The 19,311-nt window shown below is 46.4% G+C and overlaps 2 protein-coding genes across 4 annotated transcripts in view; both read left to right on the top strand.

Moving 5' to 3' along the window:
• The window catches only part of PSTPIP2 (proline-serine-threonine phosphatase interacting protein 2), a 52,532-nt gene extending 35,164 nt beyond the window's left edge, over nt 1–17,368 (top strand). The window contains exons 5-15 of one of the 2 annotated variants that reach the window (XM_027817549.3): nt 1,475–1,581; nt 3,118–3,180; nt 3,799–3,897; nt 4,633–4,678; nt 5,714–5,793; nt 8,382–8,480; nt 8,924–9,020; nt 9,403–9,487; nt 10,178–10,212; nt 10,860–10,917; nt 11,498–17,368. In XM_027817549.3, the coding sequence (XP_027673350.1) occupies nt 1,475–1,581; nt 3,118–3,180; nt 3,799–3,897; nt 4,633–4,678; nt 5,714–5,793; nt 8,382–8,480; nt 8,924–9,020; nt 9,403–9,487; nt 10,178–10,212; nt 10,860–10,909 (761 nt within the window). In that variant the 3' untranslated portion in view covers nt 10,910–10,917; nt 11,498–17,368. The remainder of the gene's footprint in view (nt 1–1,474; nt 1,582–3,117; nt 3,181–3,798; nt 3,898–4,632; nt 4,679–5,713; nt 5,794–8,381; nt 8,481–8,923; nt 9,021–9,402; nt 9,488–10,177; nt 10,213–10,859; nt 10,918–11,497) is intronic. The other variant, XM_043547442.1, reaches the window with a different exon arrangement.
• Nucleotides 17,369–18,093: 725 nt separating this feature from the next.
• Nucleotides 18,094–19,311, top strand: part of EPG5 (ectopic P-granules autophagy protein 5 homolog) — an 83,175-nt gene continuing 81,957 nt past the window's right edge. Inside the window, exon 1 of one of the 2 annotated variants that reach the window (XM_037902463.2) lies at nt 18,094–18,226. In XM_037902463.2, coding sequence (XP_037758391.1) covers nt 18,164–18,226 — 63 coding nt within the window. In that variant the 5' untranslated portion in view covers nt 18,094–18,163. The remainder of the gene's footprint in view (nt 18,227–19,311) is intronic. The other variant, XM_037902464.2, reaches the window with a different exon arrangement.

The raw sequence follows: 19,311 nt of genomic DNA, 5'->3' as shown, positions 1-19,311 counted from the left end.
CTAACTTCCCACAAAACTCTGCCAGCCCACCTGGATCCTGACCCGTTGCGTCCCCTACTCTTCCAGGCCTGGAAGTCTTGAACAGAAGCTGTCAGTTGTCTGAGTTCTGGGTGTAGTTCTATATAGTGCCCTGTGGGAAGAAACAAAACTTTCATCTGTAAACCAGGTGGCCTCTAACCCCAGGCAAGGCCAGTACCCAGTCAAGGGGGTTCATAGGAAAATGAAACCAATCTTGAGTCTTTTCTTTTCTGATTCAGGGTCCATCAATGGGAGATGTGGGTGCTCAAAGCTTGTGAGAATCAGGTGCTAGGTGTTTCAAATTGGGCCCTCCAAATCCATGGACACCGCACTAAAGGGCTTGTGTTCGATGCACCTTGAGGTATAACTCAAGTGTTGCCCCTAACTGGACTCCTGTTGATATACAGAAATCTCTAGCTGAGTTAGGTGGTGCCATTTAGCTGGCCTGTGAGAGGGCGTGGGGTGAAGCTTGAGTAATGTAGTGGGGACACAGCTACTGGCTACAGCTCAATTTTTAGCACAGCTAATCACTCTGCACTGTTAATCAGATCTCGAGTGTTGTTTCGCAGTGTGTGGGTGCTCTTGCTTGAGCTAGGCTAACTTGAGAGGTGTAACTCAAGCTAACTGTTGCCGTTATCTAAATCTAGTCCTTCACCTGTCTCTGCGCCTCCGTTTATCTATCTGTACAGTGGGCGTAATAGGCTGACCTACCTCACAGGGGTGTTTTTAGGGTTTGATGCCTATGAAGCATGGTGCAGCTAGAGCTGGGCAAATAACTGATTTTTCAGTTGGTTGGCAGTTCCAAAAAAACAAAAAAAAATTCAGACCAAATCTGAAAATTTCCTCCCCAAAAGTCAGCAAATCGAAAAAGTCCACAAAAATGTCACTGTGGGTTGAACTAAATGTTTTGTTCAACCCAGAATGAACTGGTTCATTTCCGGGCACCCTGTCCACATAAAAGCACAGGAAACAAAGGGTTAGATTCACCAAACAACTTGCCCGTTGGCCAGGTTGGAACAGGGATACAAACTTGGGTCTCACAGGTAAGTGCTCTAACCACCAGCTGTTGAGTTATTCTCACCTTCTCTCTCTCTCTCTTTCTCTGGCTGAGTGACTATTCATGTATTTTATACACAGTTACAGTTTCAACAGAGGAGACTGAGAAAGCCCCACACTAGGCTCTCCCATACCCAGTAGTTGGAGCACTCGCCTACAATGTGGGAGAGCTAAATTAAAATCTCTTCTCCACATCAGGCAGAGGGGGGGATTTGAACCTGTCTCCCACATCCCAGGTGATTGCCATTTGCCTGAAGAACTCCGCCTGGCTCTAGTTGAAACTCTCAGAGAAGGTGTTTTAGAATTGCTGACTAGAGTTATGAGTTAGATAACACAAGTGACTCCAGTCAAGATGGTCTTTGTGAGCATGTGGGTTTTGTTTGTTTTTTTTCACTTGCAGAGGTAGATGGTGTAGGGCAGAGTCACATCCAGCTGGCCCAGACCCTCCGGGAAGAGGCTAGGAAGATGGAGGACTTCAGGGAAAAGCAAAAACTTCATCGGAAAAAGGTCGGGAATTTGGGAAGGCGTCACGTGGTTCTGTGAGCTGGAATCTGGCCAGAATGCCAGGATTAAAACCTTGACTTCTGCAAATGGCGATGTGGGATCTGTGATGACCCCAAACGGCCAGCTCTTTAGCTTTGGGCCTGGGCCTGGGAGCTGTGAAAGAGCCCAGGCTTTACTGGAAGTCTGCAAGTGTGCTAAGTTTCCTGTTCAGTGTATATGCTGGCTGCTGGGGTAAGGGTTTTCTTTCTCTGTCCCGCCCTTTCCCTCACCCATGAACTCCCTGCTGCTCCGGGAAGTCCAGAGTTCATTCCTAAATGCTGTAACTGCACCAGACTGCATCAGTGCAGTGATTTACAACTTCCTTATTCAAGCTGCCTGTGTTTGCCTTTGGGTTCCTACACTTCTTTTTCGGAAAAATAGATCATTTTCGTATTTTCTTCCCATCGAAAGCTGTGCCCGGGGCCTTTCTGCTCCCTGAACTTCACATCTTGACAAGTGATCTTTACAACATACAATTGCTTTTAATGGGGCAGCTGTGGTCTATGGCCAGGTTTTCAGACACACACACAGTACCCAGTAGTTGCCTTTGTTCTCACTGTGGGCTGGATTGCATCTGAAAATCAAGCTCTTACTGGGTTGTCTTATGTACAGGATCCAGGAAAGCTGGGTTCTATTCCTGACTCTTTCCTGTTGGACTTTGGGCCAAGCCACTTAACTCCTCTGTGCTGTAGTTTGCCCTCTGTCTGTAAAAGGAAGGGTAACAATAGTCCATCAGTAGTTAAAGTTGTACAGTTTATATCAAACAGGAAGGAGAGGACTCACCGATGTTGCCAGACCTCATGAATAGGGCCCTACCAAATTCACGGTCCATTTTGGTCAATTTCATGGTCACAGGATTTAAAAAATCATAAATTTATTGATTTTTTTTTTAGCTATTTAAATCTGAAATTTCATGCTGCTGTAATTGCCCAAAAAGGAGTTGGGCGGGGGGTTGCAAGGCTATTGCCGGGGGGAGGGAGAGGGTTGAAGTACAGTTACCCTTATTTCTGCGCAGCTGCTGGCTGCAGTGCTGCCTTCAGAGCTGTGCAGCTGGAGAGTGGCGGCTGCTGGCCAGGAGCCCAGCTCTGAAGGCAGCTCAGAAGTAAGGGTGGCAATACCGTGACCCCCCTCAAATAACCTTGTGACCCCCCCCTCCCCCCGCAACTCCTTGTGAAATCCTTATAGTATAGGGTAAAAGCACACAAAAGACCAGATTTCACGGGGGGCGAGACCAGATTTCATGGTCTGTGACACATTTTTCCTGGCCGTGAATTTGGTAGGGCCCTAGTCATGAAGGGTGTCGGTCATGTGATGCAATGTATCGTTATGAGATTTGCTGGTCTTGCATTGCTGAGATGATGTCACACACACACAAGACAGGACTTGAACTGGGAACCTATCAAGGTGACTGTCTTAGTTGCTAAGCTCCTTGGCAGCTTTCGTCCTTGCAGCGCTCCTGGCGTGGATGGTGCACTAATGCAGGTGTTGTTCCCTTCACAGATAGAGCTTGTAATGGAGGCTATTCATAAAAACAGGAATTTGCAGTATAAGAAAACAGTGGAGGTAAGTGGCCCCTACCGTCTGGTTCTTACCAGCCATAGATCTGTAACATGCAGTCACATTAGAAATATAACACTGTCCATGTTACCTACAATAGTTTTGTATTTGAATGGTTAAACAGTGGTAATGGTATTTGCATGAGCACATGCCCTGTGTCCAAGCACTGAAGCTGACTAAGCCACCAAATCTTTTCATTGTCTTTGTATTTACTGTATTTTTGTTCTGCACCTGGCGAGTGTCATCCAGACCAGGAGCTACAGAGCAAATGCAAAGAATGTGGGAGGAAATGAATGTGGGACCAGCTGTGTTATGCAGGCTGTGATGAGGGTGATCAAATCTCATGCTTCAGGACATACACTGATTTCGGGTCAGGAAGGAAAGGTGTCCTTACATATGCAGCATTGCACAGTTGGCTGCCTTCATTTGAGGGGCTTGTCTTCCTCTGAAGCATCAGATGTTGGTGGACACCAGAGGCAGGATACTGAACTGAAGTTCCAATAATGTATGTGGCAGATCCTATGGAATCCTTAACGTGCGTGCAGGATTTGATCCAACAGTTGAGTGTGTGTGTGTGTGTTGTGTTGCATTTCCAACTGGCTTACATACCCACCTCTCTCCTAGGCAAAGAGGCTGTACGAGCAGCGATGCAGGGATAAAGATGAAGCGGAACAGGCCGTGCACCGCAATGCAAATCTTGTAACACAAAGGCAACAAGAAAAGGTAACACAGGGAGGGTGAAAGGAAGACAGTTTTCCTGTTCTGCTGTAGGCACTGTTCAACAACTAAATCACCTCCAGGAAAAAATACCATTAAGAACATAAAACAGCCATACTGGGTCAGACCAATGGTCCATCTAGCCCAGTGTCCTGTCTTCCGACAGTGGCCAATGCCAGGTGCCCCAGAGGGAATGAACAGCACAGGTAATCATCAAGTGATCCCTTCGCTCATTCCCAGGCTCTTGCAAACAGAGGCTAGGGACGCCATCCCTGCCCATCCTGGCTAATAGCCATTGATGGACCTATCCTCTACCAATTTATCTAGTTCTTTTTTTAACCATGTTATAGTAATTTTAAAACTAAAGATAGTGGCTACAGTTTCTAAGAAACCTGCCAAACCGGGACCCTGACCCTGCTGTTGGATTTACACAGGAGAGCCTCCTTTCACTGCCCGGAGGCTCTGGTAGTGGAATCGCCAGGAGTTCAGAGGTGGTTCTGGCTACTTGGTAGCTGGCTGGAGGCCTGTCAGTTGACAGCCAGCATGGAAGACTTGAACCACTAGTGAGGAATCATTGACACAGAGCTTGGGGGGAAAAAAATCTGGGTTGGTGGTTTGACTTCACCCTCTGGTTAAGGATGGATTTGTGGGATAGAAATGAGGTCCAACCTTACTTTCTCTGCAGTGTTTTTAGGTTGAGCTGCTGTCTCACAATGACCCCTTTATCTTTCTGTTTTTCAGCTGTTTGTAAAGCTGGCTCAGAGCAAGTCAGTTCTGGAAGATTCTGGTGAGTGCTGATAACGTGGAGTATCTGTTACATTAGGAGGGGCTGGGACATGCTGGGGGCGGCAGGTAGGGGATGGGATGGAGGGGAACCCATTACACAAGTGCTCTATTCGGGGTGACTGGCATAGACCTCCCTTTCCTAAAACAGTGGGTTGCACAGTTATACGCTGGGTAAATTTGCCCTAGGGAGTCGAATGTTATGTCTTGATGGCTCATTGTCTCCTTGTGATGAGACAATGTCCCAGCTAGAGCTGGTTGGAAATGTTTAGTTGAAACTTTTTTTGATGGAAAATGCCTTTTTTGTCATACTGGGAATAATTTTGGAATAACAGTTGTATTCGACTGAGACAAATATTTCAGCAGAAAAAAATATTTTGAAATAAAAATATTTCCATTTTGGAATATGCTTGTCTTGGAAAATGTCAAGAGTTTCTTGTTTGTGCGGCATTGTCTGGACTAGAACTGGCTGCAACTTGGAACTCCTGGTTTGCAGAACATTTCAACACCTCAGAATTTCTTTTTGTTCTGATTCAAAATGAAAACAGATATTTTGAGAAATTCCATTTGGTGGGAAATTTCAAAAAGTTTCAGTTTTGGGAATTTTTTGTTTTGAAATTTCGTTATTTCATTTTGGAATTTCAAAATATCGTTTTGAATATTTTGATAGCGTTATTTCATGACACGTCAGTGAAAGTCGTGCTTAATATTCACTACAACTGCTGTCATGTCAGGATATGATATGTGATTGAAATATTCTATTTTTATTTGATTTTCTTTTAACAATTAAGAGCAGCTGCTACTTAGAACTGATTGAAATACTTCGCTTTTCTAGGTGAAAGTGTCTCTGTGTTATAATTTACAAAATTTGATCCTTTGAAATGAGTTCAAAACTCATTTCACGTGCTCTAGACCCAAATTAAACCCAGGGTCCAAAATATTCTGATCACAGTGTTTAGAATTGTTTACCTGAGCCTTTCATGCATCCAGACCTGTGTGTTGTACATGTGATCAAATTGCTGTTGGATTTCCCTATCAGATAGGCTATATCAGCTGAATGTTGGTGCGCTTGAGAAGATCAGGGAAGAATGGCAGAATGAACACACCAAAGCCTGCGAGGTAACACACCAAAGCCTGCCATCCATCCTAGAGATAATTAAGGGTTTTAATGTTGCAACACTCTGTCTTTGAGGTTGGGATTTCATTTCCTTCACTGCCAATGCTAGAGAGGGACCACAGTTGGCCTCTTCTCTTTCCTTAGTGGTTAAACTTCAAGACACTTCCCAGTTTAACTTGCATGTCCCTGACTCTTGGTTTCTGGATACAAAGCCCCAGAATTTGGCATTTAAAAGTAGGGAAATGTATTGGAAAGCCTTCAAGTGTCAGCGTGCAAAATAGTGGCAATTTTGTGCGCTGGCGTCTTTGTATGCAAAGTGCTGCCATCTACTGGACGGAACCTTAGATTATTTAATACAATAATGGACAGGCTCAGGGAGATTAAGATTTGCCTTTATTACTTTATTCCTCTGGTGTCAAGCTTCAGAGAGGTAGCCGTGTTAGTCTGGATCTGTAAAAGCGGCAAAGAGTCCTGTGGCACCTTATAGACTAACAGACGTATTGGAGCATAAGCTTTTGTGGGTGAATACCCACCTCGTCGAAAGCTCGTGCTCCAGTACGTCTGTTAGTCTATAAGGTGCCACAGGACTCTTTAAAAAGAAAAGGAGGACTTGTGGCACCTTAGAGACCAACAAATTTATTTGAGCATAAGCTTTCGTGAGCTACAGCTCACTTCATCGGATGCATGACAGGAGTCTTTGCCGCTTTTATTTCTCTGAGCAGCCTGTAAACTCTTTCCCTATTCTATTCAAAGAAATGAGCTGCATGGTCTTATTGCTGTAACCTTTGTACTTTCCCTGAGGCTTGATGGCACTCCTTGTCAGGTCATATCTTACCTTATCCTGCAAACCCTCTCAGCCAGGGATGTTTGGCCTGTTTCTCCTCTCACTTAGACTGGTATAAAATCAGGAGTAGCTCCTACACCAGCATAACACATGTGTCAATGAGAGGAGAATCAGGCCCTTTGCCTGTAAAGCACCACATGCATTTACGATGAGAGAGAGAGGGATGGCACCAGACCGAGACTCACATCTAAGTTCTACCCCCAATTCAGCCAAGAACTCCGTGCATCATCTTGGGCAAATCTTGAGGTTTCCGACACACCTATGAGCCTGTCACATTGCTTAAGCATCAGTATATTGCATTTGCTATTGGTGACACTGCTGTTCCAGACAGAGCAGCTGGGTTCTGTTCCCTTCTCTGCCACGGGCCTGCTGGGTAACCTCGGGCACGTCATGCCATTGCTCTGTGCCTCAGTTTCCCATCTGTAAAATAGGGATGATACTCATGCCCTTTGTAAAGTGCTCTGACATCTCTGGATTAAAAAGGGCTCCAAAAGGGCGGCACTGTCATGAGTTCAGCTCAGCCCATGCCCCAGCGCTGGCCCCTTCCGAAAATATTGCTGCTCGTTCTTCCATTTTGCTTTGGTTTCTTAAAATGAAATGACCTGCCTGCATGTGCTTTGCCCATCCAAACCTTGTCAATGGCTCTGTGTAACGAAAACCCGTCCGCTGGTAGTGAGGGGTGGGAAACAAAGATTCACTTCCTCAAATCAGTCAGGTTGTGTTGATTAGGTGCACCACGTATGGAAGTTCTGACGCAGGTCCATTACAAAAGGTCCTGCTGATCAAATGTGTGCTCTAGGTGAGAGTTTACTTGTTCTCAGTGGAAATGTGAAAAGGGCTCTTCCTGATGGAATGAATACATATTGAAGGACAGACTTCAGAAGGTTTGGGCTCTGAGGAGCATCCAGACAGTTCCATCCTATCGGAACGATCCAAATGTTGGTGTGGGTCTGGGTGTAGGGATGAGAGCAGTGGCCTGGGATCATTAAATCAAGGGGTGACCAAACAGTGCATTGGCTAGCTGGCTTGCCTCCCCACCGTCCGCAGGTGTCAGCTTCTGGGGTCAGTCCTCCCACCATGGTGCAGCAGGACCCAATAACCTGACTGAGCTTCCCTTTTAAGTTTTGGCCATGTGATGTGGCAGGCAGGATGATCTCACTTAAGGTGGGGTGTGTGTGGAGGAGATGGGGCTGGAGGGAAAGTTGAAGGCCCATTTTGAAGGAAAGGGGTCCCTTCAGAAAACGTGCAAACCCTGATGGAGCAGAATGCTGGGACCAGCTGGACCTGGTGGCTCCTGCCTTGAAGCAGGCTTCTGTTTAATCTCATGTAGTGGTGTAAAATACACAATAAAAAGGCATCAGTTCATTGTTGCTGGCTGTTAATCTATTTTTCTCATAAAGAACAAAGGATGGTAGCAGTTAGAGATGGAAAAGACTCATTAGACCAAGTCTAGCCCCGTACGAAGGTAGGATAGACTCCCGCAGAGAGGGGGAGATTAAGGCCAAAATGCCAAGAAGTGGTGAAGTTAGACCCAAGGTCAGGTCATTGCTTAGAACATCTGAAAACAGGACAAGCAAAGCACTAGCATGGGTCCAATGTGGCTCAAACCTGTATTGGCAGGGAGGTCACCTAGGTGTTGTATTTCTTCTCCTTCTCCAACTTCCATGATTAATCCCAGCTGGCTGGGACCATGGCCGTTAGTTATTCTGTTAACATACCCTGACTTGCCTCCCTGTATCTCTTCAGTTCTTTGAGACCCAGGAGTCTGAACGGATAAACTACTTCCGCAATGCGCTGTGGCTGCACCTTAATCAGCTCTCTCAGGAGTGCGTCCGGAGTGATGAGGTAGGCCCGAAAAAAACAAGGCCCTCCAACCCTTTTATTTGCCGAGCAGAAGGGAAGGTTCCTCACTCGCATTGCACTGTCTTCACTGCTATTGTTGTCTGTGCTTGCTCTATTCAAGCTAGCTCGGGTAGGGTGGTCTGCGCGCAGCTTTTGCTTTCTTGATATTCTCATAGATAATCCAGCAGATAGCAATAACGAACACCCCGTCAATAGCGTGGAACAGGATTTGAAACCCTGGCTCCAATGAAGTCAATGGCAAGAGCCCCCGTTGCTTTTATTGCGGCCAAGACTTTCACCCCTGGCCTCTTGTACTATTGACACTTATTTTGCTGATGCAAATTGTATCCTTTCTCCTTCAAGAAAGACGAATGAATTTTTGTTTCTGCACTTTATGCTTTTAAAAGAAAACACCTTTTTTGTTTGTTTGTTTGTTCTTTTTATAGAGGTACGAAGAAACCCGTAGGAGTCTAGAAATGTGCAGCATCGAGAAGGATATCGAATTTTTTGTAAATTTCCGTAAAACAGGAAGTGTGCCCCCAGGTAACTGCTTGATGTATGCTTTCCATCAGCATTCCATACAGCTTCTCGGCTGTAGCAAGGGTCTGGGTTTTATTAAACAAAGCTTGGTGCAGAAAGCAAGCATGCTTGATGGTTCTGCTTCTGTGTTGGTCTCAAAATGAAACCTGTTTCTAGAGTGGCATCCTTGCACCAGGATAGCAGGCAATTGCCACCAGACCCTGAAGAGAACTCAAACCTCATTTCTGTAGACTTTGGTTTCTAAAAATACAGTTTTTTCAGCGTGGAAGGGATGGAGCTGAAGAAGAAATAGGATCTCCCGTTGTGCAGATGTGATGCTGTACATTGCATGCCAACCACTCACAAAAACGTTTTTTACAGCTGATTTGTATTTCCATCCCCCCAGCTCCTGTGGTCTATGAAAATTACTATAGCACACAAAGAAATGCAACTTCAGCAAGAAATCAGGCCCCAGCACCTGGGATAGGGAGGTAAGAATAAACAAACCCAATACAAACCAAATAATAAAAGGAATGGCCTGGCTATTGGGAACCTATAGGTTAAAAATGGGTGTTGCTTCTTTAAGTCTTTCGGAACCGTTTGGCTCTTAGGTTGTTTCAGGGTCCCATAAAAGTTGGTGGGGGTTGGGGTATGTGGTCAGCAGGGAGGCAGGGCAGGTTGGGAATTCTGCCTGGATTGAGTCCCCCTCTGTACCAGGAAACCCTCGGAGATCTTGGGCACTGGTTTGCCACCTCCTTTGCTCCCTAGCCCATCCCTGCTGCTGGAAACCTTCCTTCATTCCTTGCATGGCTCCCTTCTCCCCATTTTTGTCTGGGGAGAGCTGGATCATCTAAGAGCACATGCCCAGGTGGGCAGAGGAGAGAACCTAAATCAGCTGCACTGGGAGAGCAAGGGAATCTGCTCACCAAAGAGGGGAGTTGGACTACGGATGCGGGACGGGTCTGCTGTGGGGAGAGAAGGATTTGAGAGCACCCTTGTCATCACTGAAGGCTAATGTCCATGGCTGCTATGCAGTAGGAGTCCGTCACAGTAATGACTACCTGATGGCTTGTGTTGGAATACTGAACTGCCTAAATGATGGCACATTTGTTTCATAATATGAAACAATCAGATCATTTAGCAACAAGGAGACAAGTGTTGTCTTATTTGTTTTTGTGCAGGAGGGGGCCGTTACCAATCCCTGCAAGTGGGCCCGGTGAGTTACACCAAGTCATTCTAGAAATCACACATTTTTAAGCATTTTTATGTGCAATCTTCTTTTGTATTTCAGTTTTGCAGGTGTTGCAGTTCTGTCTGTAATTCCACTGCCATGTAAATATTGGTGGTCTTGCCTGATTCTCATATTCCCCTGATCATTCTAGCCATTGATATGTTGTTCTTGGCACCTGTAAGCTTCTGTTAGAAATAGAGGGTGACATCATGGCTCCATTGAAGTTAATTGGAATTTTGCCACTGATTTCAATGGGGCCAGGAGTTCACCGAGCAAGAGGTTCAAGCCAAAGTCCTGGTTATGGATAGTCCTGAACTTTGAGAAAGGCAAGACCTGGACCTGAAGGCTGCAGCCTGGGGTCTTCTCTACTTGGAAAGCATTGATTTTTATTATTTGCAGTGTGGCCCAGTAGATAGCGGACTTGGACTTAGAAGACCTGGGTTTTGTTCTTGGCTCTGCCACTTACTTATTGGGTGACCTAGATCAAGCACTTTATCTCTGTCTGCTTCTGTTTCCCCATCTGTAAAAATGGGGATAATGCTATCCACCTCTTTTGTAAAGTGCTCTGAGCTTTATGGATGAAAAGTGCTACGTAACAGCTACGTGTTACTATTGTGATCTCTATATTACAGGTGACCCTGATTACGCTACGATTGATGGTTACAGTTTAATACATCAATAGCATGAGCCGTAAGTATTTTCATTCTGAAAAGGAATGACTTGGGGCCTGCGTTAGTCACACCAGTGAGGTGTAGGGTCTAGTCCTCCCCGGCATGTTGCGCACTAACTGCCCTGTGGAGACCCCGCTAGTGTGCACTCCGAGGTCCCCAGTGCGTGTTAATGTAGTCCGGTTTCAAACAGTACTATGTCAGTGCTCACTAGGGAACTTTTAGTGTGTGTCCGCAGGGTCCACACGGCCCAGTTAGTGCATGTCACACTAATGCGGACTGACATGCTGCACAGAGAAAGCGCAAGAAACAGCTATATATTTAGGAGAGACCGTTAGCAAAGAGAACTATAGGCTGAATATCTGGGAAAACTTCCCAAAGGTGAGATTGCATAGGTTGTGGAATAGTCTCCCACGGGAAGAATTGGAGGTCCCATCATTTGGTATTTTAAAAGCACAGTGCTGTGGTGGAACAATCCTGCGTAAGTTGGGAGGCGGACTGGATGATCTAGCTGGCTACTTTTCCTCCCATCATTACATTTGATTCTGTCTACGTTTCTTTCACTGAAATATTGACTCTTACAATTCCATCCTCTTCTCCAGGGTCTCAAAGCTGCTTGCCCGGTAGTGCCACTGAGTGCAAGAAATTAGTCGTCTGATCCACCCATCAGAGACCGTGTATTCAGTTGCAATTCCAGCATCGGGCACAGCGATACAGCATGGAACTGTTTCTTCTTTTAAAAAATACTTTGAAACTCTAGGGTAATTATTTAGTATGTTCTGAGGATCCACACAAGGTCCAACAAGGTCCCTCTTCCTTCATGGCGACAAACTACATGGTCTGATGTCCTATTTTCAAGGTCAGCAAGGAGGACATTGAATCTTTGAATAATATTCGCTGATCCAATGGAATCTCCCCTAACAATAAGAGACACTTGTGTTCTGGTATCGGTGAGAGTTCTTTGTGATGTGCAAACCTCAACATCCGTGGGGAAGACTCTAAAGGATTTTAAAAAAAGGAATTTCTTCTCACGACTGAGAATTCACATGTGCCACTGCAGTGCTGCCAATGGGAATCATGTGCGGTGCGTTGGGCATGCTGGGGCGTGCGCATAGCACACAGGTCAAAGTATGGGTTTGGTCTGTTATGCTGGATTTTCACCAGGGTGATTAAGATCGTAGCCTAGCCCTGATTGTGGAGTGCTCATAAGACTGCTTACTCATGGCAACGCTGAGAGTTAGAACTCGAGAGGTATTTATATGGCTCTACTGTGCATTTGCTCCAGGCTACGCAAGTGATGTTGGGAGAAGTTGATTCATATCCTGTCTCTATCTATCATGCTTCAGGAGCCTCTATGGATTACACGAATGGTCCGTTGACCAATATGGGTTCTGATGAGAGGAAGGTGAACAAGTTATGGCCCTTCAGTAGTTACCTCCCTCCCTTCCCTGGTTCTGCTGTGGCATAGCAGTACAATACAGAGCCATCCTTGCAGGTCCAGGCTGGTGACCCCTCCATTCTTCTTGAATAACTGGAGGACATGAGCTGACTGTCCGGAGAGGTACATCCGCAAGGCAGGGCTTGCCACTGTTCAGCTACCCGCCACTTAGCCTACTCTCGACAGATTCTGAAAACTCCAGTCAGGTTAATCTGTGTGAGCAGCTGGACTCTTGGGTACATTTTTTGACCAGGACCCAGAGTCAGAACCTCGTGAGGTTTTGGCCATTGGAGGCAACAATTCAGGGATGTTGTCAGCTGTTTCTTCTATCTTTTGCATTCCACTGTCCAATACGCTTGAAAATAAAAGAAATAATATTTTCTTTCGCCCCATGCATCTGAAGAAGTGAGGTTTTTACCCATGAAAGCTTATGCTCAAATAAATAAATCTGTTAGTCTTTAAGGTGCCACCGGACTCCTTAATAGTTTCTTATTGGCTTTTCCTGTCTCCATTTAGTAAACCTTCCTCCCCCCGCCCATTTCTTGGGGGTCTAATCCTGCTCCCATTGAAGTCAATGGCAGAATTCCCATTTGTTATAGTGTTGTGGGGTCTGGCTCTTTCGTTTCTGATAAAGCACAAACTAACTCGGTTACTGTTGTTGGCCTAGAGCTGCAAAACTCATTTCCGGACCAGAACTTCCCCAGCTTTCATGTCCATCTCCATTGGCTGTTACCTGTCAGGTGCACAGACACTAATGAAGTCTGCCCATTTGTGTGTAGCTCTCAGTGCGAGGGTGTACAGGTTTTAATGTCTTGCTCTAGAGCAACAGGGATGATTCTGCATCAAATTGTGCCTGAGCTATGTGTGATTTGTACAAACCTAGGGAATGTCGCTTTGTTCCCTTGTGTGGGAAAGACCCCAATGTGATAAGTGAGATTTGAATTCTTCCCTGCTACTTTTGAATGACCTGCACGAAATGCACAATTTGAGGAATACGTTGTCTTATAAAAAAAGACCCTTAAATATCCCAATATAATTTTATATTGTAGATTATTTTTAATCTCTCTCTCTCTCTCTCTCTCTCAATATAGATATAGATATATATTTTAGATTTGAGGCTTGCATATTGAACATGTAATTATATATGCTCTAAAATAGACTTCAATGTGGGGGGTGACTTTGCTCCTCCCACATGCAAAGCCCCGGACAGGCTGGTTGTAGCCATAAGTACAGTGTGCAGGCAGGAGGTGTTGAAGATTAGAGCTCTGCTACGGCACCTTTTCCCTGATCTAACCTCTCTCTGCTCTGCCAGTCCCAGCCCTCCCTTTGGATCTCAGTCCTACACTGCAGCCCACTACTCTTTCAAATCTCTCCCCCCAAAGAATTCGGTCAATGCTTCCCAACCCTCTTGATCTGAAGTATTAATTGAGCGCTGATCCTTGTAGCATGTAAGTGCTGCCCTGTATTCCTCTTCTGCTGGGCCTTTGATGCAAACTTGCTAATGCAGCGCAACGTGGTCCCCAACCTTTCTGTTGCAATAGCATATTTGTGTTCCCAGAAGAGCGTGGCGGGCGCCGGATGACCAGCCGCCAAAATGCCACCGAGAAGCAGCGGCGCTTCTTGGTGTTGCCGCTTCTGGGCGGCATTTCGGCGGCTGGTTCCCATGGGCACCGCGTTGGGGACCACTATGCTAGCCCAGTCCTGGGTCTCCAACACCATCCTGCCAATGCACCTCAATGCTCACCTTGAGCTTGCTGGGGTATGGACTTGTGCTTTTCCTCCCGTTCTGGAATGCGTAGCCACTAGCACATATACTGTGTCTATTCCAGTGCAAGACACCTACGGATGTATGGAACTTCATTGACTGGATCTCCATATATAATGGCCCATTGGGCAGACTCTGTTTTTCTCTTGCCTCAGTCTGGAGGGGAGTGGAGGTGGGAAACTGATCCCACGGGTTCCTGTAAATGCAAGGGAAGCCCTGACTTTAATGTGGTTGAAAATGCTGATGTAACACTCGTTGAATTTAAACAGTGGTTCTCACTCTTTTTTCCATCCTAGGCCCCCTTCCCATCTAGCTGAAATCCCGACCCATTTAGGAACATGGGAAAGATGGGGTGATTGTGATCCCTGTGATCCCAACACTTGTTTGTGACAGTCCCTATCCCTGTTCTAGTAGCTGCAACTCCCAAGATGAGAACCCCTTATTTAAAAGATGCCAGAAGCTGATCAAGCCTGGATTTCATTTGTAAATCCAGACCACAGAGCATTAAAAGAACAAACAGGTAAAGTGCAGATGAGAAAATACATCATTGTTTTGTGGACACCAGAATAGTTGGCTCAGTGATACCACCTGGCCCTTATATGGTGCTTTTTCATCATTTGTTCTCAAAGTGCTTAACAAAGGAGATAAATAAATTGGTTAGTCTCTAAGGTGCCACAAGTACTCCTTTTCTGTTTGTGAATACAGACTAACACGGCTGTTACTCTGAAAGGAGATCAGTATAATTATTCCCATTTGACAGGTGGGGAAACAGGCATAGCAACTTGATCTGTCACCAAGCAGGTCAGTGGTAGAGACAGGACTAGAATCTAGGTCTCCTGAGTCCCAGTCCTGCATTCTCTCCACGAGGCCACACAGCCTCAGTGTGTGAGAGAGTTAGCATTGGTACAGAGCCTTTGTGAGTAGTGACCAAATGTTACTTCCATCTGAAAGCTGAAGAAAGAGAATTGACCCCAGATCTACAGCTAGGGCCTTTCATTAGAGATTACTGGGATGGCAGTATAGTAAGGTCAGGACCATAGTATAAGAACTAGTACTCATGAGCGTATTGGACAAGAAGCTCCTTTTCTCTGTTGGGATTTCCAGGCTGACTCAGGGCAGTAGATGGTCTTATTTTGTTTCTTGCCTACAAAAACTGCTACTCGACAACTTTCAAAGTGGTGCACTGCAGTTTAGGCACATGACTTGCAATAATTGTAATGGAAGTCATGCAGCTAACCCCACATGCCTCACTTGAAAAATGGAGGGGTTAAAATGCAGCCCCATATCAGTTGTCCAAGAGTGACGATCCTATCTCAGTCCTGAGAGTAGGGACCGCGATTATTTCCTTATTTAGTTGACTGAAATAAATACACTAGGACCCCAATTTATAAGTGCTTTTCGAAAGGAAATTTTTAGTTCAGAGTGTAGTTAATCACAGGGCAATGCCATGAACATTTGAAATGTGGATTGCTTCACTGTATTTGCTCTCTGATTTAAAGAAGCCAGTCCTGAAAGTGAAAGCAAAAAGTACGAGTATTCTGCCGAGCCTCTCTTAAAGAGAAAGAAAGCAAGCTGCCACCAAAAATCAAGGTTCTTCTCCGAGTTGTGTCCTAGAGAGTGTCTAAAAGCACTTCAAAATCAATAGGTCAGTACTCCCTAGATAAAAGAGGAAGGTTTGAAACCACAAGCAATGCAATATTGAGTTGTTTTTCAGGACGCGAATTAGGATGGTGGTAGGCGTGTGGAAATACTTTCATTTCTAGCCTGACATTTTCAGTTTCTAAAGGAATTTGAAAAGGCAGATTGTTTCAAACTGTAAAATGTTAATGATAAAAATGACAAATGTGGTCAGTGGCTATTGTAAAAGCTTTTTATTATTGTGATTAGAGCAATAGTATGTAAGAGTTGAGGTAAATTTGGAATATACCTGAATTTATTAGGAGTTTAGCACAACTGAGCTAAAGTGAAACTTCACAAGCAAGTGGTACAAGGGAGCTTTCAATCTGGGGCCACAGAACTCCATCAACCAACACCCCCCCATCCCTGTAGCTGCAGAGTTACAAGTGATACATCACCAGAAAAAACAATGAGGAGTCCTTGTAGGACCTTAGAGAATAACAAATTTATTTGGGCATAAGCTTTCGTGGGCTAAAACCCACTTCATCAGATGCATGGAGTAGAAAATACAGTAGGGAGGTATAAATACACAGCATATGAAAAGATGGGAGTCACCAGAAAAAACTCTCATTGAATGTTTGTTTCCAAAGCATGAGATTTGCTAGCTGCTTTTGGAAACAGTAACTTTTCTACAGATTAAACCTCCTGTGAATATCCTGCTGTATTTCTCTGTGCACTTGCAGCGCAGAGATTGCTGCGTTCTATGTTAAAGCTGTTAACTGAATGACAAGAGAATCTGAGCTAATTTGGAAATTAAGCGCAAAACTCTTTCTTATCTGCACTGGAAATTACGATTGCATCTTTGTTACTCATTGTGTGAACTGTTATTGACACCACTAGACTTGCCAATGTTGTAGCCAATACAATGGAGCCCTGAGGGCAGGTAAGTGATCTGTAGTGTGACTCGGATGGAGAGAACATTAGTTATTGGCAATAAGAATTTTAGGATAGCTAAACTGTTGTGGTACAGAAGAGGACATCAGTTAATGTGTCACAAAGATATCACTCACCACTGCAGTAAAGGAGAGGAAAAAAAGCTTGAAGTAAGTTAGTGGAAGTTATTTTTGCTTATGTTCGCCTATCTGTAATGGGCTTCCAAACCAGGATTTTAACCTTGTGTCCATAGACCTTCCTGCACATTTTAGCAACCATCCATGCACAGTTTAATCTGTATTTGAACACCATGTGGGAGGTCAGTGTGGCTAGATCCAACGCTGTTGGAATGCTGGGGTTGTGAGAGAGTGGAAATGTGCCGTCCAGTGACAACATAACGACATACTGTCTCGTTGCTTGGAAAACACAGCAGAACTGTTTGTTTGCAGAGAGCCTTACAAAATACTTGTCCAGAACTGATTTTTGTTAATAGAAAACGAATGAGTTTTGACTGGTAAATTATCTGTGTGATGAGCTTTGTCTGTGCTGAGTAAGATGTGCAGTGCTAAAAATGAAAACAAATGGGCTGCTTCGTCATGGACTGTGCATTTTATTGGATTGTTTTTGTAAACTTGTAATGATTTGTTTGCCATGTAAATTAAGAGCTAGCAGTTCCCTGCTATCATTTTTCGGAATAGTTAATAAAATGGTCATGATACATGTCTGTGTGAAGTTGTTCATCTCTGATCAAGGTGATCAGAGCTCCTTTGGTCTAGTGGAAGCTTGGCCGCGTGTGCTGTTGCAGGGCAGGGTGTATTTGGAGTTGCCTGGGATAGTGTTAGGGGTAATGTGCCTGGCACTGCTTCTGGCATGTGTTGACGGTGGCGTGACCAGGCTATTGGTGTTGGCGGTGTGTGAGGTGGCTGGCAGGTATCAATGAGAAGCGCCGGGGTGGCTGAGGGGCTGACGGGGATGACACGGACAGGTGCGGTGGTGGGTAGAAGTGATGGGGTGGATGTCGCGTTGGGGAGCTCCAGAGCAGGGGCTGGGAATGGGATATCACGGGGTGGCCGTAGCAGCGGGGATGGCACGGGCAGGGGTAGGCAGGGTGGGTCTCAGCGGTGGGGGCTGAGATGGATGGGGATGGCAGAGGTGTGGCTGGGCCCTAGAGAGCATGGGGCTGGCGAGGCAGGGGTGGGTATCATGCTGGGCAGCTGGCCCTGGCAGGTGGGGAGGACAATGGGGCCAGAGGTGGGCCCTGGCAGGGGGGGCTAGCCGCGCCGGCTGAGCTAGCTCGCAGCTGTCTGGCTTTGCGCCCTGCCGCTGCCTTGTGCAGCACTAGGGGGCGCCGCGGCCGAGCCGCGTTCCGTCCTGGAGAACGAAACTGTCCCTCCTCGCGTTCCATAGCCACCGCGGCGCTGATGGGCTGGGCCTGGGGTTGAGAGGCCGGTCATGTGATTTCGCCCCTGCCCGCGGCTTCCGGTGTGAGCTGCGGGAGCGAGGCGGCCGCCGGGGATGGCGGAGGCCGCGAGACCCCCGCGCAGGGAGCGCCCCAAGCCCGGCAGGGGCAAGGCCAAGGTACGGGGCGCGGCGCGCGGGGACCCTCGGCCACCCCCGCTCCCCGGGCCGCGCCCGGCTCCGCACGGGACGGGACGGGAGGGAGGCGCCTGGTCCCGGTCGCGGGGGGGGCTGGAGCCCGCTCCCGGAGCTGGTCCCCCAGGGGCCGGGCCTGGCGGGAGAGGGGAGCACAGCGCGGCAGTGTCCCCGCGGGAGCTGACTCGGCCCCCCGGAGCTCCAGAGCCGCCCTGTGCTCCGTCTCCGCTCCCCCCCCCGCCGCCGGCCCGCTCGCTGCCGCCTGGGCTGCGCGCTCCGGGGCAGGGGCTGCCACTGGCGGGGCCTGCCTGGGGCCTGGCGGGCCTCCGGGCGCTGCCTTCGTTAGTACTGTTTTATTCTAGTTAAACAGGGCTCGACCCTCGTCCCTGCGACTGGGTCTAGCTGCTGATCCTCTCCGGAGCGATCCCCCCGGTGCGTGTCCTGGTTCCCATCGCAAGTGACAGGATTCACCCAGTCATTACAAATAACACCCCTCGCCCGCGGGCACCACTTGTCACATGGCTTTGCCGTAGCATCTTGGGTCTCCTTCAGAGTTCGAGCCTCTTTCCTCCCCGATTTAAATAGCAGCCTGCTTTAGTCACCGAAAGAACTGTCCCGTCATTCCTGCTGACAGCAATTGGAACTTCTTATATTAATGATTGGGTTGCTGGTATTTCGATCAAATTATAACGAGGCTTCGATTAATCGGGGATTGAATTAAAGGAAAGGGATATTTTATTTTTGCTTAGCAAACTGATACATAGACAGGAATTATGTCAGTCAGCTCTGGGGTGGAGCATTGTAACTACTTAATTGTGTATAGCAACACATTAAAACGAGGGCTGTCGATTAATCGCAGTTAACTCACGCGATTAATTAAAAAAAATTAATCGAGATTAATCGCAGTTCTAATCGCACTGTTAAACAATAGAATACTAATTGAAGTTATTAAATATTTTTGGATGTTTTACTACATTTTCAAATATATTGATTTCAGTTACAACACAGAATACAAAGTGTACATTGCTCACTTTTATATTATTTTTTATTACAAATATTTGCACTGTAAA

This window comes from Chelonia mydas, chromosome 5, assembly GCF_015237465.2.
Source record: "Chelonia mydas isolate rCheMyd1 chromosome 5, rCheMyd1.pri.v2, whole genome shotgun sequence".
Lineage (NCBI taxonomy): Eukaryota > Metazoa > Chordata > Testudines > Cheloniidae > Chelonia > Chelonia mydas.
This window is presented reverse-complemented; position numbering and strand designations above follow the sequence as displayed.